Genomic DNA, 27862 nt, shown 5'->3' on the forward strand with positions numbered 1-27862 from the left:
GTAGGAGGGAATTTCATAAACATATATATCAATAGATTTGGAATGAAATGCTTTACATTTTTTGTCATTAGATAAATTTAAATAAGTTGTAAAATAATGTTATAAACATTTTTTTTGTTATAAACAAATTGTATTTTTGACAATCTATTAACACCATATTATTGTATATAAAAAACCATTAAATCCGCCCATTAGAAGTTTTCACGTATCTCTTTTGGTTTTCGAGATAGCAGTTTCAGGTCAAAACTTTGAGGGGTGGTTTCACCCCTTAAAGTCGCGTCTCAGCAGATATAAAAAAATACGTGTTCCTTATTTTTACCTGCTTAACAAATGTACGAAGTTTCATTAAAATCGGAGGGGGACACTTCCGTGCCTTTCCTTATAAGAACATACAGGGTCTACCATTTATCTCGGAACCCGTGCGCGCAAGAACGCATGAATGTGGCAACAGCGCAACGTTTGGCACGATCAGCGATACTCTGGTCCGAGATTCCATTCGGGATACGAGTATGTTTGTCTCTCTACCGATCGCGCCCGAGTTTTGCCGAGCCGAGCCGAGTCGACTCGAAGTTCCACTGCTCGCCGTGCATACTCGTATCCAGAATCGAATCTCGGACCATGAGTTCGGTCGATTGCCAATTTAACTCTAGGGATTTTTACATCGCTCTCCACAGTTCTCTACATGACATTATACTTTCAGCAATGGTTTGCAGAGGGCGCATCTATCGAATTTTAGCGCTGTTGTCACATTTATGAGTTCGCGTGCGCACGGGTTCCGAGATAAATGGTAGATCATGTATGTTTTCAATTTTTATAGCTTCTCAAAATACCTCAAGTTATTTAGTTCAATTTTAACCGCAGTATTCTATTTTGAACAGTATCTATTTATTTTTGCCTTTCACTGTATATGAAAGAGCACTTTCACTTGTTTGAGGTTAATAAAACTGAAAGGATATCGTGGTGTTTATTCTCTTTGACCGTCAGAAGAATTCATTTCATGGATCGTTTCGTTACTTGTTGGACGAAACGACCAAACGTGCGATACAATAATCATAGCTATTTTTTTTTTTATTCACGAATTATCTTTCATCACCGAGACCTGCTCGAAGAAAGAAGATTTCAAACCTAACCAACCACGGAGTAGTACTCGCACTCCTGTAAAAAAGAACATTGTTTGACGGTAACACGTCGCACAACATTGTCTCCGAGTCCTCTCGTTAAACATGTATATACTCAATCGTGTGAATCACATTGCAGATAACGGAGAAACGGAGATATTTTTGGAATAAATGAACGGTTGTGTGTTCAAACGATCCATTTCATCCATCGAAATCGATCCTTTATCATCCGGGAACCGAATCCTGAATAACAAGGCGATCAGGAAATTTTTCAATCGGGCACCAAAGCTTGTTTGCTTCTTTACGACCAAGACAACTAGGATTTAGCGGTGTCGCTTTGTGCCTTGTCATTTTGAGCTTTTTCGAAGCCGTCGATTAAAGTCTCGATAATGAATTTGATCGTCATCTTGTAAATGTTCTCCACGTTCTCCGAGTATCGATCTTCCAAAGTTTGTTCCACAGCTTCCAGAAATGGTTTCTCAATTTTCTGAAAATCAAATTTATACAAATATTAAATGTGGATATAAATACAGCAGATTCATAAATAAAATCAACATTAATGTTATAACAATAATGCTAAACATTATTTTATATTATGTTTAAGTTGCTAATTATTCTTAATATGGAATACTTTTGAATGCACATTTTACCTATTTGCAATGTTTTTATGAAACTTAAATATTATGGTTCTGTAAAAAGTTTTATACTATTTTGACTGGTAATAGCTAAATTTAAAATATAATTAGTTGTCGTCTGTTTTACACCGTAAATTAACTTAGTTACTATGAAAAAAAAGTGTCATCTGTTCCTGTAATTAAATGACTACAGAATTTAATTTATATACATGCAATACTCTTGTATTGTATATACATTAATCCACGCTTAATTAAGTGCAATCCTCGTTGTAAAATGTACATAAACAGCAAAAACTAGCACAAACTTAGAGGTACATCAACCTAAAATATAGTACATTTTTAAATAATGATTATGGTTTATCTTATACCTCTTAAATAATACATTGATGTGATCATAGAGAAAATTTACGTGACATGTATGTATCTTTTAAATTCTTTCTTTAGTTCTCAGGTAAAGATAAGTACAGTAGTGCACAAAAGTTTAAAATGACTGCTTTCTAGATAAATTATTGCACTATATCTCAGATACTAAACAGTTAACAATTTACAGTTAGAGGAGAGTTGGGTTGGTATCGGACCGGGCGTGTTTCGAGGATTTATTAACAGATACGAAAGAAAAGAATTAGCCTGCCATTGTTAGTGTAAGGAATAAGGCGTTTCCTTTCGGGATTGTCTGCCAGACATATCAATAGGGCTGACGAGAGGCAATCCCTGATTCAGAATCACCCCAGCAACCCCCCATTTCCGGGTGTTACGCGAGTTCGGGGACATTGTATTCCCGAATCGCATACCGGGCGATTGCCAGCGAGAACAGTACCGATCCCGCAGCCACCTGGCGGTCGCCGGTTCGTGCTAAGGGCGTCCGGGAAGATCAGCACTCTCCACCTCCACTAAACGCCTGTATTAGTTAATCCAGGACTTCTTAACCCTTTGGAGGGCACATTTTTTTTCCGAACAAATTATTGAAATCAAAGGCTATCTGGCAGTTTTTGGAATCGTTGATTACGATTCTGACGTCAGAATTGAAAAATTCAATTCTTGGAAAATTAAAACATTTTTTTCGACAAAACTAGCGTGCAAAAAATTCTGAAAAAATATGTTATTGTACCTACTAAGTATAGAAAACATGTACACAAATTTTCAGATCTGTAGGACTTTTCGTTCAAAAATAACCGAATTTATTCTGAAAAAAACGAGTATTTTGTGTTTTAATTATTTACAACTAATTATAAGTAAACACATTTATACAGCTTTCCTTGAAAATTATATAACTTGGAACCCTTAGAGTCTGTTACTTATCCGTTTCGGAAATTTCCTTATATGGTGTTACAAACTCTTCTCAAAAATTTCCTTATATGGAATCGAATGTGCGCACCCGGCACCAACCGTCTTCTAGAAAATTCGAGACCAACGCAAAGCAAGGGCGCGATCCTACTCTAATTTTTGAATATAAAAAGGGTGGCGGCAAAGGCACCTCGGGTCTAGTTGAAGTCTAGAATCAGTTCGATACACGTCAGTACGTTTCTCTTATGGATAATCTCTGCAACGAGGAAACTCTGCGAGATCGGGTATTCAAGTCCCTTTCAAGCACCTAGTAACTATACAGTACGTTGTCTGCTGTTAAGCATTATTCTGATCGTTGTAGTCCGCCCCCGTTTGCTCGTGTTGGTGAAAACCGAGAAGGATTAGATTCTTGCTTCGCGGAATCGAAACTAAACTTTTTATTATTCAACACATTTAAACTTGCAACTTAGAGTTTAATTCATTGAACACCGCGACAATTACACACAACAATTGTAAGATCCCGGCATAGAGAATAAACTCATATTATTTTAACTTATCTACTATTGTTCAATTATATTGACTGGTCAAGAAACCCACTAAAGTGTACCTTTACCACTCGAGGTACATCAAACAAGTTACGAGACCTAATACTAACATTTCCTACGGCTCCCTACGTTACCCATACGTAGGTTCGTCCTCACGTCTTCACCTTTCCTGTGGCTCCCTACGTTAGCCATATGTAGGTTCGTCCACTATAACCAACCTCTTGGAGCTCCCTACGTTAGCCATACGTAGGTACGTCTCCACGTCTACTTCCTTATGCTCCCAGTGTTAATAACAACACTGGTCAAGCCATTAACAAATACCATAACCGAGATTAAGCCCCGGCTACACAGCCTCCCCGTCCGGCTCGTAACAAGTCTAAAAAGTATTCACATATTAAAAAAGTCTACAAATGAATTCCGAATTAAAGAAAAACCTAAATACAAAAAGGTGGTACAAATACGTACTACTACCCTCCAAAAGGTTAAACTTTTCCACTTGGCGACTCCCTTTACCCGAACAAATATTTTTGCGACCCCCCGTATAGAATTATATAAATTAGGAATACGAATTAAAACATTTGTTGATAATAAATCGTAAAGAAAATTTATAAATGATAATTTTCGGTTGTTGCACGTCCAAGAATTTTTAAATTTTGTTAAAATTTCTACGACCCCCAAAAGTTACATTTTAAGAAGCACCGAGTTACTCTGTTGTGTTGTGCGGCTTGTAAACTGTTCTGTCCTCTTCTCTCGAAGGCAGATACATATTCACTTACGCACTACCGGTGATCACTAATACGATCTATACATTAACAATCATTTCTGATAAAATAAGAACAAAGTATTTTTTCTAAAAACCAAGTTTTAAAATTTTTTAATACGTTTTAAGCTTTTTGGAATTATTTAAACAGTTTTTTCACGTTAAGATCACTAACTTAAGTTTATACCATTTGTTAGTATTTTCAACGATTTTTGAGGAAGAAGTGAAAAGCGATCGAAACCTTAAGTGCATTTGTTCATTTAAACCAAAAATAAGTAGCAATAAAAAACTGTGTTTTAAACAGGGAATATTCCCTGGATGTTTTTCGTTTTATAATTCTGTGACTTTCCAAATTCAGGATCTTTTTTCGTCAGTTACAGAAATAAAAAATTATTATATCTTCTTCAGTTCGACGTATAAGATAAAAAGTTGTTATTTTCTGATAATTTCAATAATTTCAATAAAAGAATGTGTAAAAGCAATCAATTCAATGCTACGAAAATTTAGTACAGTAATTAAAAATATGGGCTATTGCACACAACATTATGTTTTTATATTTTTATTTCTTATACTAATGCACATAGTGTTTTTAAATATGTATAATTTTAAAGTAATGTTCATAACAAATAGAGCATCAAAGGTTTCATTCTCATTTCATTTAAAGATGGTAATGTTAATCACAAGTGAAAGTGAGTGTATGTATGGTTTTTCAAAATAACTACAAATTATTAGATATTTAATGACTGTAATGTAATGCGATAATCCATAATAAAGTAGTAATGTTAAACTTTCATCCACTACTGTACGTGTCTCTTTTAGTTTTAGTAACAACAGAATGTGTTCCGACCCCTCCGGCGATCTCCGAAATCGTCTGCACTGATATTTCGAGGGTAGGATGCAACAAACTATGAAAGAATATCTGAGACACGAGAAAACTACCACAGAGATATCAAAGAACCTTTTACACCATCGTTGACGGAAAATCGTTGAGCACGAAAAGTACAAAGAATGAGAAATATGTTACACAGAATTTGTGATTTTAATCGAGCATTCTTTCGGATAAAGAATGTTCTCCTATGTTCCATCAAGCTTGTTTGTACTTTTTAATTCTGTTCTTTTTTATCCTAATGTAGTATAATAGATAACACATTCGAATTTCCATGTAAACAATGCATATAAACATAAAATGATAATGCACGTTAATAGCACACCATAAAATTAAAAGAGTTATAGCGCACTACCGAGATAGTTCCGACAATGTATTTAGAACAGAGCTCGGCAAGATTTGCACTTTCCAGCCGATTTTCAGCTGGCTCCGCCTACCGCTATTCCCCTTGCTCCGACGTTCAGCGCGCAGCCAACGAACGGTTTGAGGCTCAGGAGCGTATCACTCGTGAATATATGCCGACAATAGCTTTCCACTCCACCCGCGAGGTATTATTGTCGATGCGTTTTTCTTTAAGTGGTTGCCAGCATATGTTTACGAGTGATACACTCCTGAGTCTCAAACGGTTCGTTGGCTGCGCGCTAAACGTCGCGGCAAGGGGAATAGCGGTAGGCGGAGCCAGCTGAAAATCGGCTGGAAATTGCAAATCTTGCCGAGCTCTGATTTAGAATGAATTACATATTACACAGAGTGTTCGACAATAAGTGGGACAAGTTTTATAGGATGATTCTGGGGCTCAAAATAAGACAAAAATGAATAATGACGAAATAGCGTTCATGGTTTTGTTTTTTAGTTATTAACGTTAAAAGATTCGCGTAAAAAGCGCCTAAAACCGGCAATTTACACAGCACCGATGACTGACCATAGTGTCAGTAAAAGCGTCTACAATCATAGGTAACAGTCATTGAATACTAGTTCAAGTGCTGACAAATCGTTGCTCAGCATTAAACTCTTTTTTTGTGTTTTAATTTAAGAGGTTATTTAGGAGGTTATAATGCACACTGTACTTACTAAAATTAATACGGGATTGTTAACTATTCGTACGTCATATTAAATATTACAGCACCGAGAAACAGAATAGCACATGTTGGGCTTCTAGTATTCAATGACTGTTGCCTATGACTGTACACCCCCTTCTGACACGATATTCAATCGTCGGTGCTGTGCGGATTGCCGATTTTAAGCGCTTTACACTCGAATCTTTTAACGTTTATAACTAAAAAACAAAGCCGTGAATGCTATTTTATCATTCTTAATTTTCATCTTATTTTGACCTCCAGAATCATCTCTTAAAATTTGTCACACCTGTTGCCAAACATCATATATATGTTAAAATAAAAGCGTAAAGTGTAGTAAATGTATAGACTTAAATTTTTGCAGTGCGTCCCAAACAGAGGATATCATGCTACATTTCAAAAGGGGACAGTATGGGGGGGGGGGGGTCTTTAGGGGAAGGGGAAGTGACTTAAAGCTACCATCTTCAAACTGAAGCCTTGGAAAGGTGCTGCACTTCAAACATTTGAAAAGTAGCAATTCCTAAAACTCAAAAAGATGGTAATTGTTTTTGCTATGCTGGAAGGACAAAAACCAGGGGTCCGCACCACGTGCAGGGTGTGAAGTAGGATAGAGGGACCGAAATTGGTCACTTTCATTCTGGAGATAGACTTCAAGTCATAAAGTGTCTCCAATAAGAAATTCGAGGTTTACGTAGCCCTAGGTAAAGATCTTTTCACACAGGAACTAGTTGGGTCAACAGTACCACCCACCAGCCGGAAGAGAGGGGGAAAGAAGAATTCGGAGCCCTTAGCCCACATATCGACTCCTTTCCCAGACCTGGGCAAAAAAGCCTATTCCAATCGACTATCATTCATGAAACGAGTCTCAGACCTTCACCCGAGGACCACTATAGTAAAAGTTGGATAATTACCCGAAAATCGGGACCGAAAACGAGCAGTTATGTAGCGGAGCTGTCTTTTCGATTTTTAGAAACGGCTAAAGTCGAGCGTTTGAATGTGTCGAACTTAGAAAAGGAGAGAAAGCGAAAGAGAAAGAGGTTGAGAATCAGAGGAACCGAGAGAAACATATTGGTGAGGCAATACTAATTCAACAATTAAAATTTTTTTATTCTTTATTTTTGCCAAATAAAACTTTTACTAATGTAATTGTGAGGTTCTTCTAATTAAAATGAAACCAAACACGATATATGTAATTCGAACCATATTTACTGTATATGTATTTTGTTATTCATAATAATGATACATAATAAGTTGTTGCAAGTAAATGTGTTTGATATCATTTTAATCAGAAAAATTCCACAAATTTATTAGTAAAAGTTATGTAAAAAGAAAATTAAAAATAGAAAAGTTAGCATCCTCTTGGTATTTAGAACAATTTAATACACTTTTGATCTTTGCCGTTTGTCGCGATCGCGGCTTCTTTCTTTTTTAATCATTCGCTATCTTTCCCCGTGATCGAAACTTATTATCGTCAATTTAACCAGTAAATATAGTCCAAATTATATCGTGTGTATCATCAGTTTAATCAGAAAAATGTCAGAAATATCCTGGTAAAAGTTTTATAAGAAAGAAATGAAATTTAATAAAGTTAGGTCGTTGCATTAGTATTACCTCACTGATATATCTATGTAATCCCAGATCATGTTATACTACTCGGTAAGCAAACTTCGCGGCGCGGCGTCTCAAGGGGTATATTCCCCAGCGGTGGGGATGATCAGTTCTTTGCAATTATTGTACAAATCTTTTTCGCAATTATCGAATCTTTACTGTATTTTCTTTCATTTATTTAATACCTAAATGGGATCTGAAGTGTTTTCCCTTTTTAAGATAATACAGTGATACCCGAGGTATACGACCTTAATCCGTTCCTGATGTTTGGACTTACACCGAATAGAACGTATACCAACCCAACCTTTCCCATAAGAAGTAATGTAAAAATGATTAATCCGTTCTCATGTAAAAAAAAACTCCTATTGATATTATACCTACATTAATGGGGTTGTAAAATAATTTAAACGCTATTTATGTCATAAACAGCATTTAGACGATTTCCTAGCAGTTTATAAAAAATATTTACTAGTTTATTTAACATAATTACTTTGTAAACTATAAATGTAACCTAATGATAGATTCTAAATTAACAAACCAAATGAAATAAACTTTATTGCCTCCTGTTTTGTAGTTATATTTTGTTATATGATATTCTTATTTGTATGATCAGTCAGTTAATAATACATCAACTCTGAATATAATTGATTCTTAATTTAATTTTTCCTCTGAGATAATTATTTAAAAATGACGCAAAATTCACAGAAAAAATTTATGTCGTATACCGAGCAAAATTTGTCACGTCCAAACAGGACGTATTCCGAATTGGACGTATTCCAAAGCAGACGTATACCGAGGTACCATTGTAAGTAAGTGTTTCAAGTTATACCGTGTTTGGACTTGTTTTAATCAGAAGAACCTCATAATTATATTAGTAAAAGTTTCTTTGAAACAAAATCAAAAATTAAAAAGTTTTGTTGCTGCGTTAGTATTGTCTCATCGATATTCCAGTGCAGATCAGATTACGCTATTCGTTTATCCAGCTTCGCAGTTTTTCAAGGGGGGACCCTCTAGGTAGTGGGGATAATTACCGAGTAGTTATTCAATGGATCTGCCCGGGTTCTTATCCAACTTTTACTGTACATCCAGAGGCAGACCAACAAAGGCGGAGGTCATGCGGAAAATCGATCTCACTGGGAACCAAAAGGACAGACAAGCTACCGTATTTGGTGCCCAAGGAAGCTCTGTGAAGGCCTCATTCACACGGTTTAGCTTGAACTCTACGCACGCTCAAATTGGACAGTGCTTTTCGTTAATAATTCGAAAATTAAGTCTTAGCCAACATTTTGGCAATGAAAAAGGTTATTCAGAATCACCTCAACAATCACCCCTTCATTGGTTTTGGAACTCCCTGTATACCTTTGGTTTCGCTTACTTTTTATGAACTCACCCAAAAATATTGTGGATTGAAACCCGGAATCTTTGTATGCGTGGCTCCAACTTGATGAAGGCAAGTCAGGAAGACGTCCATATCGTCGAGCCCTTTGATACATTCATCCAGGGCAGACATCACTGTTTCTGCATGTTTAGCCAGTTCCATGCTATTGGACTGCTGTTCTTTCGTTTTCAATTCACGAAATTGTGTAAACATATTTAACAGTTCGGCATTTTCCTCGAACAACCTGAAAACACGCATATAAAAATAAAGGTAGTACTATATAGTATTTATGTTATTATTAAGATAATACTGCGAACGCTTATTCACTAGTATACATGAAACTTTATGTGTTTATAGAGTAATTCAAAAGAAGTATAATAATATGCCTTATTTGTGTTAAAATGTCCTTTAAAGGTATGAAATCTAACTTCAAAATCAAATCAGCACTCCCATTTCTTCACATACATTTTGCTGATATCAGATAAAGAATTAAGTACTCAAGAAGTCCTCGAGTCCAGTTTTGTAAAAATCTGATTACTTTTTACATTTCATTTATACAGGGTGATACTCTCGCTAGTAGGCTTAAAGGCAATGCCGCCACAATAGCATGGTGAGGCCTAAATTCCTTTTTTGGCATCGATACCTCGACGGTAATGTCTCCTGCAGCTGAAACGGCTGTATGCGTGAACATGCACGTAACAGAAAGGAAAGTCTTATTCTGTTTTTCGCAGCATTTAAATGTGATGGGACTTTCCTTTCCGTTACACGTATTTTCATGCGCACAACCGTCTCAGCTGCAGGAGACATCACAGTCGAGGTATCGATGACAGAAAAGGGATATGGGCTTCTTCTTGCTATTGTGGTGGCATTGCCTTTGAAACGCCCCATAGGCGATGCAAGTCGTGCGGGAAGTTGCAGAGGCAGTCGCGTATTTAGTTTTTACCACAAACGATCGTACAACTCATCGGCTCGCAGTACGGTTTTCATGATGGCACCGATCATTTGCAGAAGAAAAATTCGCTCGTTCACCATATTTCGGTAGGTTTTCCGTCACAACTATTTCACAATTTCACAAAAAACCTTGTTACTAGTCTCTTCGATTCCGGGTAACGAAATTTATGTACTCTGTTTGGGCGTGTATTAGCGGATAGGATACAGGAATTCGTCAGCTTAGTTCTTGCAAAAAGGTAGTAATGGAACGGTACCCACAGTTACTTACTAACCAAGGAAAAAGACAGGTAATATGTTTTTTCCGTCTGTGTTTTTTTCCAAGTTCGCTTCAACAGGTCGACGAAATCGTCACAAATGTTCAAATCTGACGTAGGTCCAACCACATCGTACGATAGGTTTTTGACATGCCAAACTTCCGTACGATACAACCGCGTTGTACTACGACTTATACAACCGCGTCATAAACGTTGCAACTGTCTTTCAAACGGTCGAAGCGACTTGGATTGTATGTACACTGAGTTGCATTGAACTTGTCGCAGTGAAATTGGCTACAAATCGGCATACCAACGCTGCGTGAATGCGTTAGTGAATTTTTAACCAACTTCACTGCGACAAGTTCAATGCAACTCAGTGTACAACTAGTTGTACGACAAATCGTATCGTCTATGGGGCATTTAAATCGGGTACAGTTCCGTGTTTCACCGCCCCCAAAATAGGACAATATTATATATATATTTCGAAAGGTCTCGACGAGTCCTGTCAAATGAGTTTAGTCTCAGATTGCGCAAACGGAAAAAATTAACCTAACCTAACTTAATTATAATAAATCGAGAGAGGAAATGCGATTGAGCTTTGTATGGTTAAGGTCTTCGGAAAAAATTGTTTTTTGTTTTTTTTGCTCCTCGGGGATTCGAACTCCCGATCTCCCTGTCGAAGAACGAGTACCTTAACCCAGACCTGTCCAAGTAGGGGAATCCACTCCTGGCACACATGTTTCGGTTCCCCTTCCAACGCTGCTCCTTCAAGTAAGATGGGACGGTTCCGGCTATGTACAGTGAGTTGCAATGAACTTGTCGCAGTGAAGTTGGCTCCAGATTTACTGACACATTCACGCCGCGTCGGTGAGACAATGGGCGAGATCGACTCACCGACGCGGCGTGAATGTGTCAGTAAATCTGGAGCCAACTTCACTAACGCATTCACGCAGCGTTGGTGAGCCGATTTGTAGCCAACTTCACTGCGGCAAGTTCAATGCAACTCATTGTACATACCATCTCTCCGAGGGGACAGTACCGCCGCTAAGAAAGACGGAGAGACGGTAGTCGGAACCGTCCCATCTTACTTGAAGGAGCAGCGTTGGAAGGGGAACTGGAACATGTGTTCCAGGAGTGGATTCCCCTGCTTGGACAGGCTTGCCTTAACCTATACGCCACCCAACCGCTATTATAAATAGAAACTTTAAACTTCCTTTTAAGTAAAAAATACAAAAATTCAGCCGGTTATAACTTTTTCATTATTCATTTGCGCAACCTGGGACTAGGCTCATTCGATAGGACCTGTCGAGATCTATCAGGGGATATATCCTAATTTTGGTTCTACGGGCGATGAAACTTGGAACTGCAACCTTTAAGTCTACTAGCGGGAGGATCACTTTCATATGTTTCAAACAAATGTCAAATGTGCTCAATTTGGTATCAAGACCATAAGCTATAAGTTACTAATCGTCGCTAATTACGATATTTGTTGGATTATCTGGAAATAATCAAGTAACAAAAACAAGTCCAGTGTCGAAGGATACGGACAGTGTCCTGGTTTATTTCAACAGTCTTTAGATTAGGGACCGATGGGTCCATAGAGTTTTCCAGGAATGGCCTGAGCAATAAAACTCTGGGCATTTCTATATTTAGTTTTCTCAAGTGGACCCAATAGGGGTTTTTCCGCTGTAGACTCTTCACTTCAGCATTAGTTTTCGAACTGTGCAGACGTCTTCGGAGTGTTTTTTGAGAAATAAATTCATTTTTGTGTATTAGAAATTGTGTAATTATTTTAGTTTAATACCCATTTCCAATAATATTATTCCTGATATTAATAGTAACATTACAAATAATAACAAATATACTATTATTGTATTAATACAAACATTATTAACACGTTGACTGCCACGTTGGTTACCCATGATCGAAATTTGTTTTCTCGGGGGGGCCATGATGGTCATCAGTAACAAAAAATTCTATATCAAAAACTCTATCTCTATACTGATCCTCAGGGCAAAACATAAAACTCGCATGGCAGCTGATCAGCCCAATTTTTACTCGTAAGATAGCTGCTCGTTTTTTGAACAATATCTATACATAAGCGTTTATTGTAGTGGATCAATGCAATTAATTGGTAAATAGATTCTTTAATTCTAAAGTAATTTGAGCATACTATAAGTCAATTGGTAAAAAAATGAAAAGTAGGGGCAAATTTAATCTACTGAAGATTAAATTCGTTTATGTAATAAGGTTTATCGAAAAATACGCAAGTACTTTTGAAATGATTTGATAAATATAAAAAAACATGAAAACTCTGTTTCTTCCATAACTTACAATTAGTCACGTTTTTTACGTTTAATAAAAAGGGAAGCGCGTTGCAATTTTATTGAAACAAGGAAAAGTACTCGAATTCTTCTGACGTAAATGTACTTGCCCTTTAGGGGTTAAAGCTTTTAAGATAAAACGATACTCCGAAAACTTTCTGAAACCTTATCCGTGACAACTGCAGGATCTGCCTTTCAAATATATCAGATTTTTTCTAGAATTTGTTTATCATGCTGTTATTCCATAATCATGCCTTTTCATATTTTCAAATTTACCAACGAAAATAGAAGGTTGAAACGTGTATTGCCATTATTGCAACTTAATTTGCATTGAATAAGACTTAGCTTTCAGGATGGAGCCGCGTTGTTTGACGGTTTGTTGCCGACGTTTCGCAAACATTACAGTATGCTTCATCAGGGCGACATACAAGCTGATACTGGTTGCTCCCGTACAGGGTGTCCCTATTTAACCTGAACTGGAGTCGCTGTAGCGTGACGTTCCAGTTGAGTGGAGATGACCAATCGGGTGGCTTTGAATTGAATGGCCAGTCGATTAAAAAACCGGGAGAATGCTATTCCAAATTGGATGTGTTTGGTATCCGGAGTCTCTATTGATGTTGTTGGGATGTTTGTGGACTCCAGTTCAGGTTAAATATGGACACCCTGTACGGGAGCAACCAGTATCAGGTTGTATCTCGCCCTGATGAAGCATACTGTAATGTTTGCGAAACGTCGGCAACAAACCGTCAAACAACGCGGCTTCATCCCGGAAGCTAACAATAAGGCTTATTCAGAATCGAACCGCGGAAGCCTCAAAAACCTTAATTTGCATTATACAAAATATGCAAAGTAAAAAATATATTTTTAGAACTGTTTAATAATAACACAAATTTCTGGTTGGATTTTATTTTGTTATCTATTTTCTACAAAAATATATATCTGTATGAACATCTTCAATCTACTAATGAGTATTCAAAGCATTTACAAAATGAGAAATTGCCATTATGTCGAAACCTACACTTCTATTCATTCGAGTTCATTCAATTAAAGCTGACTTTCATAAATCAATCCTTTTCAAAAGTAATGATTTCAACACCAGTGCTCAAGAACCTCATTACTTTAACGAACTTTTCATTGTTTGTCGTCAAGTATAAGTAATCTTATTATTTAACAGGAGGTGAATTTCTTAATTATAATTTATATGGTCAAAAACGTGAATTAAGAATCTTGGTAGAGCATGGGGTTGTTCCACCCTCAACAGAGTGAAATACGCTTCGTTGATTTCTTTTTGTTAGAGGGTGATGAATGGAGGAAATAGAATAAAGCAAATACTGCTCTTAAAAGTAATAGATCGTATTAAACAACAGGTGAAGTGATAATAAGCAGGAATAAAAGAATACTTATACGGTGAAACCGAGAAAAATATCGTTCTAATTCATCTTAATATTCACTTCCAGCGTTAAATCATTTTTAATAAAAAAAGAATTGAGTGGAGTACAATTTATTTCAGATAATATTTCTTATATTTACATCACTGAATGCATGGAATTACGTTTTATAACAGACGAAATGTTTCATTTAATCCTTGAGCAGTGGAGCCTGGGTCAATCATGATCCAAACTTATAAAATATTAAATTAAATTTAAGTACATAATTTTTAATCGGACGGATTCACATATTAGAAGAATAATGTAAAATTTAGAGAAAAAGATAATAATGTGAAATGCGTAATTACATTAAAATTGTTACTCTCTCTGTGGTCCGCCGTCCGAGGATTAGAACAGGCCACCTAATTCATATTAGCTCAAAAGAACATGGGTGATCTTGAAAAAGAAACGCTAAAATGTGACATTTATAAAACAATATTCCGCCATCTAAATGTCTTGAAACAATTGAAATTTTGTAAAAAATATTTCTGGTAGGTATTAAAACAAATAGAAAAGATATTTTGATGGTCTTTATTAAGCAAAACACATTGTATAGTTTGGGACAAAATAGCACACCCACAAGAGTGTTTTTTATTTTATGAGCAAAAGTACTGACACAGGTAGCTCTTAATTATATAATTATGTATAAATCTAAAAAACAATATGATGTTTGGTTGATTTCTTTAACAATTATAATTGTTCGGGAACATTGAGTAGGTAAGAGTTTACGGCTCTGCCGATTGGGTTCGAAAAGGGGTCTAGGCCCGAAAAACCTCGAAGGGCCGACAGTGTCATAAACCACTCGTGAGGAGGCAAACTTTTACTCTTCACCCCCACCTTGGGCGATCAACAGCGCGGTAAAGGAGAGACGACGGGTCCTCTGGAGGGCTTTTTGCACGGCCTAGGGCAGAGACAAAAGTTAGTCGTCAGGAACAGTTGTCTTCTGCTTTACGCGTCTGGTACAGGGTGATCCTTTCGCTATGCTACCCGAAAGGTAGTGCCGCCACAATAGAATGTAGTAGTCGGCATCCCATTTCTGTCATCGCTTACTTGACCCCTGCAGCGAAGACGGCTGTGTGTGTGAAAATGTGTTAAGAAAATATTCTGTTTTCCGTAGCGCTTAAATGGGACTCTTCTGCTCATTACACACATTTTCTCGCACACAGCCGTCTTCGCTGCAGGGGTCAAGTAAGCGATGACAGAAATGGGATGTCGACTACTACATTCTATTGTGGCGGCACTTCCTTTCGGATAGCGTAGCAAGAGGATCACCCTGTAGGTGCAGACGGTAACGCAATCAGGTTAATTTTTTCGGCCCAAAATCAAAATTTCTTACACCGACGATGTCAAGTGTTGGGTCTTCCAGATCCGAACACAATGATTGGCAAGTCCCATGCGTAGGCAATTTATCTATACCCGGCACCACTTGGAGGGTTGCTGGGAGGTGGATAGTTATTTAGCGCTATAGCGCTCTTTACCACCGCCGCGCCGGTATAAGCGAAAGCTTGGGTATGGCAAAGCGGGTTATCAACCTCACAAGGCTCAGTTAAACAATCACCTGTCTTCCGTTTTACGAAAACGACAAATCGTGGTTCGATCGCCGGACACGAGATAACAGTCGACATTGTCAATATATCCAGAAAAGACAGTCCCTTATTAGTTACGCACCAAATAAACCATACAGTCCACAGTTTGATAAACTTTCTGGCCTGTACCTTATTTCCTTCTTCAACCCGTTCACGAACTGACGAGTGTTTGGATGTTTATGATAATTATCAAATTTATGATTTTCGAGTATTGTACATATTTGCATTGTACTAATTGTTCAATAAAGGAAAACAATGAAATATACATTAAATATTATTTTTATTGCGGCATAAGGATTATTACACTTAAGTTTACTTTTTTCTATTGGTAAATTAGAATAAAATATTTATAATGTTAAAACAATAGTGTGATGTACACTAAGTCCCATCGAAGTTGTCGCAGTGAAGTTGGCTACAAATTCATTAACGCATTCACGCCGCGTCGGTGAGTGAATGCGTGGCCAACTTCACTGCGACAACTTCGATGGGACTGAGTGTACAGCATCATCGAAAGGGGAAAATTTCTTTACGGCAGTCTCTCGTCGATGTTTACGACGCATTAAGGGGCGGTAAGGTAGGTACGACTGTAACCCAACCACGTGCGTGAACGCGTGGATTACTGCGCACATTCAGTTAGAATAGAATCAGAACTGCGGGCGTAACACATGGTTTTGTATCCTATTCTTAGTAATAAAACTGTTAACTGGCAGAGTATATCAGTTCTTAGAATTCTACGCTACATTGACCTTATTCTTGTAAACTGTCTGGGTTTGATATCGTTCCATTGTTTATTATCTAGTCAATTATGTTTAGAAGAAAACGTTGAAACGGACAAACTGGCACACAAAGTGCAAGAAACGAGCTTTTCAAACGTACAATTAAATTTACTTGTTTCACTCTCAAGCTAGCTGATATAGTCGGTCTTTGTCCGGGATCAAATTAGTTTCGCATACAATTCGAATCTGTTCGTTGATGAAAAGATGACGAGCGGGACAGCACATGGGAAAGAAGGATACTTCATATACATACTGCCGGCTGTCTTGTTTTATACAAGTCTAATTAGCAGAGGTGGCTGGTTCAGTTAATAATACGCTATGGCTAAAGTACTGTCCACCGATGACAAGAAGTCTCGCTGGACGACACAGGGGCAAAAAGAGGTACTACGCATACATCGACTGACTTCCTAATTTTACACGAGCCTAATTAGTAGATGTGACCACTTCCACCAATCGCATTCCTTTACCTCGCCAGCAAGTCATCTCCCTGTAGCACTACATATGTTATCACTGATTATCACTTCACTATATACTTATGGAAAAAAATTCTACGTGTATAAGTATTTACAAATATTTTAAAAATTAATTGTTGGAGTTCTATGCAGCTTTTCAAAGCATAGGGGGCCAAACCATGCCTCGAAATTTTGGAGCGTCACATTGAGCCCTAATTTCAAGGAATAAATCTCGAGTCCCAGAAATCAAATTTTGGTCGCTTCTGGCTTAAAGCAATTTTTCCGTTCCATAAGTGGTAGGCACATAGTCATGACAGCGACCGCCACCATGTATGTATGTACACACACCGGGCTCAAACGACCGTGGCCAAACTCCCTTCGATTAGTGGTCGACTTTATCTGGTTTTCAATCTTTGGAGAATATTTGTGCAAGAATTTCGTTAACATACGACAGTTTGTTTTGGACAGTGTGTTTGTTATGGGTTTGAGTTCTAAGTCATGTTTCACGAAATCATAGAAATACTATATTCGTCAAAAAATCGGAAACCGTGTGTAGTCGACAACTAATTGAAGAGAGTTCATTGGTGTGCTTTTATAATGCTGTTTGTCGAAACATTAATTCATTAGTCGATAATAATCAAATTGCCGATTTTGATACCATAATGAGGCGCTCATTATGCTGTGTATTTCAATTATTTTCTTTTCTTTGGTTATACATTCATGCTTATATAAAATATATGTATAATATACGTATACATATTGGAAAGAAGAGATTTTTATTATTGTCATATGTATCTTCGAATTACCATTGTTGCGATTTTCGCCTGTATGTGTGAGTATAGTATTGTGTGAATGTAGCTACATCTCATTGTAAAATAAATCAAGGAACGTAATTGTGAACTAGGTTGTAATAAAACCTGAATGTAGCCTCTGAAGATATTCTAAGCGCGTGGAATTCAAACTTTAAGATGGAAATTAGTTTTTTGTTATCAAATTGTAAATTATCAAAACTACTGATTATAAAGCTCGATAGGCACGATAGTCATTAAACGCTCAGGAAAGAAGAAATGAAATACAATTAGAAGATCAATCAGGCTGGTCGTTAATTAATCTTAAATATAAATTTAAGTTATATTGGAGTTGCTAATGGTTATTTACCATAGTAATGAAGAGCTTTATATACCGGTAGCCCTTGTATAATCTTTCTCTTTTGTCGAGCATCGTTGTGAAACAGAATACGTATTCAAAGAATTCAAGTTTTGTTCAAGTTTTGTTCGAGTTTCTAGGTTATTTCATTGTTCCATTAAAAATTATTACATAGTTCCAATCAGTTTAATTTCTTTTCAGAAGCTTCAAGTTTTGTTTAAAATACTTCAGCTCGTCGCGAGCAGAGCAATTCAGCACTCCACAGGCATAAACCTAAGTTCCTATTCCCGGAAAGTAAAATCCCTAATTTTCGCAACACCATAAAGGATGCATAAAATGGTGATTAGCCAGTAGAATTTTAGTAATGCGAATTGACTGGTGGGCGGACAAACTGACTGATACGGATTTTGAAACTGATTTTGCAGATAGCATCGTAAGCCGGCGATTTTTTTAGGTTATGGTGTTGTTAGTGTGGCCATTCCATTGTCGTTAGATAACAATGGAGCCTTAAGAAATAGACGCAGAGACAAACCTACGTATGGCTAACGTAGGGAGTACCAGGAGATTGGTTATCGTGGACGAACCTACGTATGGCTAACGTAGGAAGCCACAGAAAAGGTCAAGATGCGAGGACAAACCTGTGTTAGGCTAGGCTGCACTTTGTCTTAGGGACCAACAATTTTTGGTTCAAAAATATCAAGTCTTATAGTTTCGAACCTGAAACATTCGAAAATGCAAGTTAAAAGTTTGTGACAAGCACGAAAGTCCTATGCCCCACCATAACACCGTCAACGAAGCCGCTAGTTAGCACCGCGGCCGCGAGAGGGCCGCGAGCACCGAGGCCCTTTCCCGAAAGGCAACCAGGCCTCCAGGCCATTGATAAGGCGGCCCGCAAGGCAAGACAAGCGAGTCGGCTCTGTACCGCAATAGTAGCGAGCAAGTAGCGAGCACGCCTACGAGAAGACACGGCGACTACTTACCGACTCATTTTTTGTACTCCTCGTTCCCTCCACGGCTCCGAGCGGTTTGGCGAAATCCGGCCGTCTCGTCGAATTGGTTGATACCCTCCGCCCCGCGGAAGGCCATTCTGGTCTTCCTGCATTTGGCATCCTTGACCTCCGTTCAGCCCCGGCGGAAGCCACCAGCGAACGGGATAAAGGTCCTCCGGCCAGGCCCGAGGGACGGCGAAAGCCACCTAACCGAGGGAACCATCAGTACGGCCACTATCACTCCCCGTACCGCTACATTGTATACCGCCGCGACTTATAAGACTCGCGACGGACCGAACCGTATCAACCGTCGCGAATTATAGCGTTACAGGACCCGCGACCGACCGAATTATATACACTGCGCAACCTAGCATTATAAGACTCGCGACGGATCGAACCGTACCACTCGCCACGAATCATAGCACTATAAGACCCGCGACAGACCAGATTGTAAGTACTGCGACCCCGTAATATTAAGCAACACCCTGTATAAAACCACGAATAAACCGTTGTCAACCGTCACCGTCCCCGTGTGCTCATTCAGAAGGACCCTGGGAAAACTCGACTAGATTGGCCCCTTCCTCCCCGGTCCATCGCAGAACCGTCGCAAATTGACGCCCGAACAGGGACCGTGAAGGGAGGACTGAATGAGTTCCTCGACCGACTGAGGGACCTCCAGACTAGCTACGGGGTCACCCCAGACCAGATACTACGGTGTCTGCCCAAAATCTTGCTGGGACCGGCACTACAGTGGCACCAGAATCAGAGAGACGACTGGGCCGCTTGGGGATACTTCCTAAAAGACTTCAAAGCCATGTACCTTACCCAGCAAGTCGAGTTCGAACTCGACCTGGCGATCTGCCGCCGCACGCACCAGCCGAACGAGACCACCAGGGACTACGTCACCGCCATACAAACTCTAATGAGGAGGCATGGGAAGATAACCAAAGACCGCCAACTGGACTGGATCTACCACAACCTGCGGGCTGACCCGAAGTTTATCCGTCGGACCGAATTCACGACCCTGACCGAGCTACTCGCGCTAACCACAGAGCACGAACGAACATTCGACCAGGAGAAGCAATTAGCCCACGCATCACTAACCGTTAGGAGGCAACCCCTGGCCGACATAGGTAACGGCTACGACCGGGAGACCTGTTGCTGGCGCTGCGGGCAGAGAGGACACCAACGCACGGACTGCTGCAGGCCCGCGAAGCTCTTTTGCTCACATTGCGGGACCGTCGGGCGAACCTCCCGAGACTGTCCATGCCACCAAGACCATAGGAAACGGCGCCGGGCTCGGAGACGGAGGCGACCGATCAGCCCAGCCAGCCAATACGCTTCCCTCCTAGACGAGGACCCCCGCATCTTCCTGCCGTTCGAAGTATACAGAAGGCAATTCCGAGCCCTCGTTGACTCAGGGGCCGCCCGTTCTTTCCTCCATCGCGACACGGCCGAATGGTGTCGTCAGCACGGTTGCAGGAGCATGCCCACCGAGACTCTCGCCCAGGTAGCCGATGGGGCGCAGGTCATCGTAAACGATGAGATTCAGGTCACAGCCCGAGTGGACGGCCGGCCATTCACCCACGAATACGCCGTGCTCCCCACCCTTGTAGAAGACGCCTTCCTGGGCATGGACGCCCTGTGGGCCTTAGGAGCTACCATCATCATTGGGCCGCGCCGCTGGAGACCCGCAATGGACACCGCCGCCGTCGAACCCGCCGGGACCCAGACCGAGGATCCAGCAATCGTCCCAGCAGACCGGACGTTGATGGCCCGACCGCGACGCGCGGGCAACCCTGTCCAGGCGTTACCAGGACCCCGACCACCGATCTTCCGGATAAAGCTGCCGGCCACCGAACCCGGGAGGAGATACCGCTTGCCCGTCCCCGGAGGGACGATCATCGTCAAGCGGCTACGAGGCGATCAGCTGCAGGTCGTGTGGCATGGCAACCAGTAAGGCTCGCCACCAACAACAACCAGCGTTACAAGACCCGCGACCGACCGAATTATATACACCGCGCAACCCAGCATTGTAAGACCCGCGACGAACTGAACCCTATCAACCGTTGCGAATCATAGCACTATAAGACCCGCGACCGACCGGATTGTATGTACCGCGACCAGTACGATAAAATAACACCGTGTATAGAACCACAAATAAACCGTTGTGAACTGTCACCATCCCCGTGTACTCATTTTGAAGGACCCAGGGCAAACTCGACTGGGGCGACCCCTTCCTCCTGCGGTTTACCGCAGGACCGTCACAAGTTTAGGTAACCAGTGGTTTGAAAAATAAGTAGAGGAATCAGCAGGCTGAAGGAGCAAGAGGTAGCGAGAAAGAAATCCGACGAAGTGACAATCGATGTGGTCGACATGGAGGGAGTCGTTTTCTTAATTCGCTGTGGATCAAGAAAGTAGGGTCACGAGCCGCATGTGATCCGCTGGCTGTCAGGTCGACACCCCTGATCTAGATATGTTCTGTTGTAACTGTCGTGTGTAATTATTGCAATATTGAACGAATCGATTCTAGATTACAAGATTTCTTTGAGTTAAGTATAGTTAGTTTCGATTCTGACGAAGCAAATATCTAATCTTTCTCAGTTTTAATGAAAACGAGAAAACCAGTGACAGAGAGTAATATTTAAACAATGGGTAATAGTAATTTAACACACTATGTGGTTAATAGTAGTTCGATAGACTTAAATACTTGATCTCGTAAAGTTTTTTCGTTACAAAGAATCTTCATAAACTAAACCCTAGCTGATTTTAAGCTGTCTTTGTCACCACCCGTTTTATATCTGAAAATCGGAGGAAAAAGAGTGGTAGGTGTAATAGAGAACATATGGTCCTCATCTGTTAATACATATCTTTACACAATAAGAAAAGATGTACCTAGTACGAAATGTGTAATGCTACCTCTACACGTTGGACCAACTAGGTCAAGTTTCCAATATGGGCCAATGAGCCCAGCGGCCAATGTATGTATCTGAATATTGCTATCCACACGTTTGCTGACATTTGCTTACGAATCAGTGATCATGGTAAACACTGGTCTTAAAAAACGAATGTCCTTTGACTCGGGAATTGACTTCAACGTTGACGTGCATAACCTAATCCTGATCATATCTACACGTTGGCGTTAGTATACATTCGAGCACATTGGTCCAATGTGTAGAGGTAGCATAAGATAAGATTCACGTGAAAATGTTGGCGCAGCGTTTGTTTTCTGGTGTGTGTAGGTAAATGATAGCACTCAGTATCAAGATTAATAATAATATATTTAGGTACGATTCTTATCTAGTAGTAATTAATATTAGTTAAACAAAAGATTCTCTTCTAAGCTTATGTTGTATCAGTCAAAGGAATACTCTCTCAGATCGTTCGCTACATAGTAAACGCAAAAGACGCATGGGCCTCGTCAGCCGCCGTTAGCACGGCAGAGGGTGGGGGAGAAAGTAGAAGAAGGTAGAGCGCGGGGAAACGCTTTCTCCAACAGTAAATAACAGTAAATAATACAGAATAAAACAAAATTGATATCTATACGTTTACTTGTTGTGTAAAATACATCCAACTAACGGCCGATGCGAGAACTATACTCCGTTCAACGAGACGAGTCACCAAGACAAAACAAACAACTCCCTCGCTTTTCACGTGATCGGCTCTGCGACTGCTGTCATTGGCTGTCACGTGTTACAATCCAGGGCCAAATTATGGTGGTCCCTTGCCTGGAGGTTCTTGCATGCAAGGTCAGGCTTATCTTACAATGCGATTTGGAGATCCGGAACCCGTAAGTCGGCCCTGCCCTGCTCACGTGCACGTGTTTATACTTGGTGACTCGTCTCGTTGAACGGAGTATAGCTTCAACCAGAACATGGGCGTTGCGTCAGTCGGTACTGCATGACTCACTCTTTCCTGCTGCATAATTCGCTTGGTGGTATCAGATGGAATTCAGTTACATAGTTCAATTATGAAATTGCACAAATTCCACCCTTATCATTATTCCATACAGCAGACTTTACACGAAAGAATGCAGTTTTGTCGATTTGTATTATGATAAGATGAAAGTAACGCAATGTACGAATAATTTTGTTGAAATGATGGGTGTACCTTTACGATACACGCAGGCCCTCCAAACTCTACTCTTGTGAATTTGATGCGGATTTTAGTTCGTGCACAGGAATATTTGCAGGGCTGATGTCGTTTTTTACATGCATATCTTGTAAACTTCGCATACTGATTAACATCTCGTGACGTCATGTTCTCCTTTGAATTTTTATTTTTATCATGGCTTCTTTAGTGGACCAAATGAATGAATTTTTAGTAATGATTAACAACTTTTCAAGATTTTGTCAGGATTTTCTACAATAACCAGGTACTGATTTACAGTGATCTACTCATGTCAGCATCGGACATAAATACTTAATTACATACAATACTTCTTGAATCATCCAGAGATTACTGTATTATTTTAAAAGAATATTATTTTCGGTTTTATTATTTATCTTAGAATTAGTTGTAGACTACTATGTTTAATCAATATTCTGTGTTTTTTGGAGGTATAATGACATTCAGAGAAGTCTGCAAAGGAAAAATCATTGCAGAGCGCCTGTACAATTTCATGGATTGCCTCCTTTTCTTATACTATATTTGTTTTCAATTTAAATAAGAATGTATTAATGTAATAAATTTCAATACTTTTCTAAATACAGTCTTTACTTGTTCCCCTTAGGTATTTGTAATTACTTAAATAAATTTTGAAGTAAGTAGTATAAGTACCATATAACACATACAATAGGGAGAAAGCGGGGCTGTAGCACAGTATAGGAAAGAACAGTAGGCTCACTCCGTGTCGGCACCTTTGATCTCATGACCAATAGATCGCCATACTGCTGGTTGTGCGCGGGCTCTAATTTGGAAAGCACTCGGTACAATCAAAAAGAGATTTCGTAATAGAATACCATAAAAAGACTATTAAATATCTACATTTAATTAAAATGCACATTTTATTGAAATCTCTGTACAATACAATTATTATATACAACAATTATTCAATTAATGAAGTCCTAATAAATTATATACAAATGTATAATGTATACAGCATATCTTAGAAATTAATAAACAACCCATAAAGTGGTAATATTTTGATAAAACAATGATGATAATAATAATGATGTCTATGTCTAAAATGTACAAGAAACGTTGGATAAATATCATTTGAGAGATATAAAATATAGGGTGTCCCAGAACGCCTGTTACTGCTGTCACTGCTTGCACTTTGGCACCCTTTGAAGGAACAACTTTATCACCTTTTTCACTCATATTTTATATCTGTGTATAAAATTTCCTGAATTTCATCGCAACAGGAATATTTTAGAAGTAACAGAGGTTAAAATGCAAGAAACTATTATCATATATATTCACAGCCGCCATATTGTTGGTTGTGCGATTCGGTCATGCGCGAGCGACAATTATTGGAACGCTTTTTGGCAGAGTGATCCTACTGTTCTTTCCTATACTGTGGCTGTAGTTCCGAATACGACCGGTCGCCGATCAAGATCAAGGGAGGGGGGAGGGGACCCCAAATATAAAGTGGTATCTTCGGCTTCCTATTAGTTTCTAAGATATTAATTAAAAACTTTCGTACAATATATAGAATTTTTCCTATACAGACACAACTAACACTATCGTCTTCGCTGTAGCAGCCGTCATCATCAAGTGTCGAACAGCCGTTCACACCATAGTGATATCGGCTTCCGTTTCTATAGGGTGTTCCATGTAAAATCCATTTTTTTAGTTACATTACGTTATGTTTTATATTCTATTACTAATTCTCAAGGAATTAAACACATTTGATTTATACGTAGGTTAGGTTAGGCTAGATAGGCCGGAAGGCGGCCGGCAATGCTACAGCAGTCGTCGTATTTCCAATGTTTTGAATAGGACACCCTATAGATTGTCAGGTTGGAATCCCCGCTGTATCAACGGCTGTTCGACACTTGACGATGTCAGCTTACTACAGCGAAGACGGTTGTGTTAGTTACGTCTATATAGGAAAAATTCCATGTATTGTACAAAAGTTTTTAATTAATATCTCGGAAACTAATAGGAAGCCGAAGATACCACTTTATATTTGGGGTCCCCTCCTCCCTCCCCACTCCCCCTCCAAATTTCATCTTGATCATTCTGCGCATGAACTAATTTGGGTTACAGCATAAAATACGGAAGTTTGGAGGGCTTGGTTGAGAATAGAAAGGAACGCAAGTCTGATTGACTGTGGCTCACTGTATTAGCTGAAGTGATCACATCTATTAATTAGTAAAACTAGAGAGTCCTGTGCCGTCCCAAATCTCAATTTATTGTTAGAGTAGACGCGAACAGTAAATGGGCCTAAAACCAAGTTGATCTTGGCAGTCTTAAACGGGGAAACTGAGAAACTCTGGGCGATCCTTGTCTACTTTTCATGCTCTTGTATTAAAGAAACAAGAATAGCACAATAGTCAAACAGCTATGTTGACACAAAGGTTCAAAAGCGATTTCGTAGTTCAAAGATTTTAAGGCGATAAAGTAATATATTTTCGTATGATTCATTTAAAAAATTTTCTTCATATAATTATATACCGATACGACATACAGAGCTCGATTCTGCAGTTCGGTTTTTGAAACCTTATGAAAAGTACGTTTTTACAAAAGAAAATGTTTTTCACAATTTTTCCACAAAGCGTTTTATACATCAATCGGTATACTTCTCCTGAATATGAATATTATAATCATTATTCGTTTCTCTTAGAATTGTTTCGAAAAACGTGAATTACTTTCGATGTTTCATTGTTATTCCGCTAGAGGCGCTAGCGTCATTCTTGTCGCCCTTTAATTGATTTAAAAATGTGAACCTGCGTATACGCAATTGTTTGGAATGGAATAGTAAAATGTTTGAATACTTGATCTAAGTTTTCAAAAAAGATGAAATATTTGGTATAGTACTGCCTTTTCAGCAACCTAACTTTATATTTTTTACATGTAGAACGTGAGAAACCAATTCATGCGAAAAAAGCGTAGTATATCATTTTAAAACAAAGTGAAATTGCATTTTGTAAATGTACTCATGTACTTGTGAAAAAAATCATGCGGTCTCTTTGAACCTATTGAATTTATACCGGGAGTACCTTACAACATAAAATAAAGTTCTTGTTTTATTATTGCTGCTGTTTAATGCATATATGTATATTTATTTAAAATTCTTTCTAAAGAATTATCTTTAGTTTCATTAATGATATAATTCTTTTCAGTCCATATTGACCATTTCTAGTGTTATAGCTTCAGCTTCACGATTCCAAATTCCTATAAACTACTACTGAACATTTCCTTTCTTTTATAGACGATTTACCCAGCGTGATATATAAAAGCAAGTTCCGTCTGTTCGTGGAGATTTAAAAATCTTTAAACCCATCTCATCTTTTTACGATATTCAAGATCTTTAGTTAGATGTTCTTCGATGAAAAATTGATGCAAGGAAAATCTCATAATACCGAACATCTACAAAAGTTATTTAAGTGGATTCTGTCGTAATAAGAATCACACTTGTTTCTAATACAGTAGGCTCTCATTATATTGCCATGTGAGCGATTCGAACTCTATACGGAATTTTAAGCGTACTAGCGCTGCTCTTTCATTATAACCTACTACAATGATATATGTACTTCTATCTCCTTTACCCTCCTCAAATGAGAGCTTGAAAGCTTGACAACTTTTTCGCTTATACAGTGCTGTCCACACCAACATAACGAAAGTCTACTGTACACATTGTTTAATACTACACTAACCGCAGTAACTAATGTTTGAAATATTAGCATAATTATTGATAAAATATGTTCCTTTGATGTAATACACATAACAGCTTACAGTAGAGCGAACAAACAAAATTTTGCATGATAAAAGTTTAATCGTAGGGGATTATTGCCTGTGGATATTAGTATTGGACACACTCAATTTTTTCTTTTAAATCGATTAATGTCTTTTATCTCTGAATTTCGTATGGAATTTTAATATTTTTGTCAATTTTAGAGGTTTTCTACAATTTCTGGAAATCGCCTTTTTGTCTTTATTTCAGTGTGTCGTTTATATACAAATGTGTTTCTCTATTGTTTGAATTACCGGAGGAGAAAACAAAGGACACTGTACACTAATATTACAACAAGAGTAAACGTTTAATTGTACTATTTTTTCTCCTATTAAATGCACCCAAACTTTTGGCCAGTAGTGTACCTTATAAATTCAATATTCATTCTCTTGAAAATAGCCATACGTTGCCGAGGTTACCTTTGTATTTAAAATTATTAACAGTTTGATAAATTGTCTTGTCCTTACATCTAATAAAATTTCACACATTATTTCATATAGTTAAACATTCTAACCTATTTTACCAACCTTCCTAACCAAACTGGCTCTTTCTCTTGCATGATTTTTAGTATTTATATGTATAGAATAATACAATATTAACGTTTACATAACATAAGATTATGCGTTTTATCATGTGGTGGCGTTTTTAAAATGTTATTCCTGATATACATATGGGTTTTCCATTTATGATTATTAACACTAGTACTACCAAACTAGTTAAAATGACTAGTTTTAAATTTCCTTTTTTAATTTATACATTTTATCGAG

General features: G+C 38.7%; 1 protein-coding gene across 2 annotated transcripts in view; it reads right to left on the reverse strand.

Moving 5' to 3' along the window:
- Positions 1-899: 899 nt before the first annotated feature.
- LOC114880391 (cytoglobin-1-like) overlaps positions 900-27862 on the reverse strand; it is a 117460-nt gene continuing 90497 nt past the window's right edge. For both annotated transcript variants that reach the window (XM_029196347.2, XM_046286651.1), the window contains exons 3-4: positions 9303-9534; positions 900-1605 (exon numbers count right to left, since the gene is read on the reverse strand). In XM_029196347.2, coding sequence (XP_029052180.1) covers positions 1435-1605; positions 9303-9534 — 403 coding nt within the window. In that variant the 3' untranslated portion in view covers positions 900-1434. The remainder of the gene's footprint in view (positions 1606-9302; positions 9535-27862) is intronic.

The sequence above is a fragment of the Osmia bicornis genome, chromosome 8 (assembly GCF_907164935.1).
Source record: "Osmia bicornis bicornis chromosome 8, iOsmBic2.1, whole genome shotgun sequence".
NCBI lineage: Eukaryota > Metazoa > Arthropoda > Insecta > Hymenoptera > Megachilidae > Osmia > Osmia bicornis.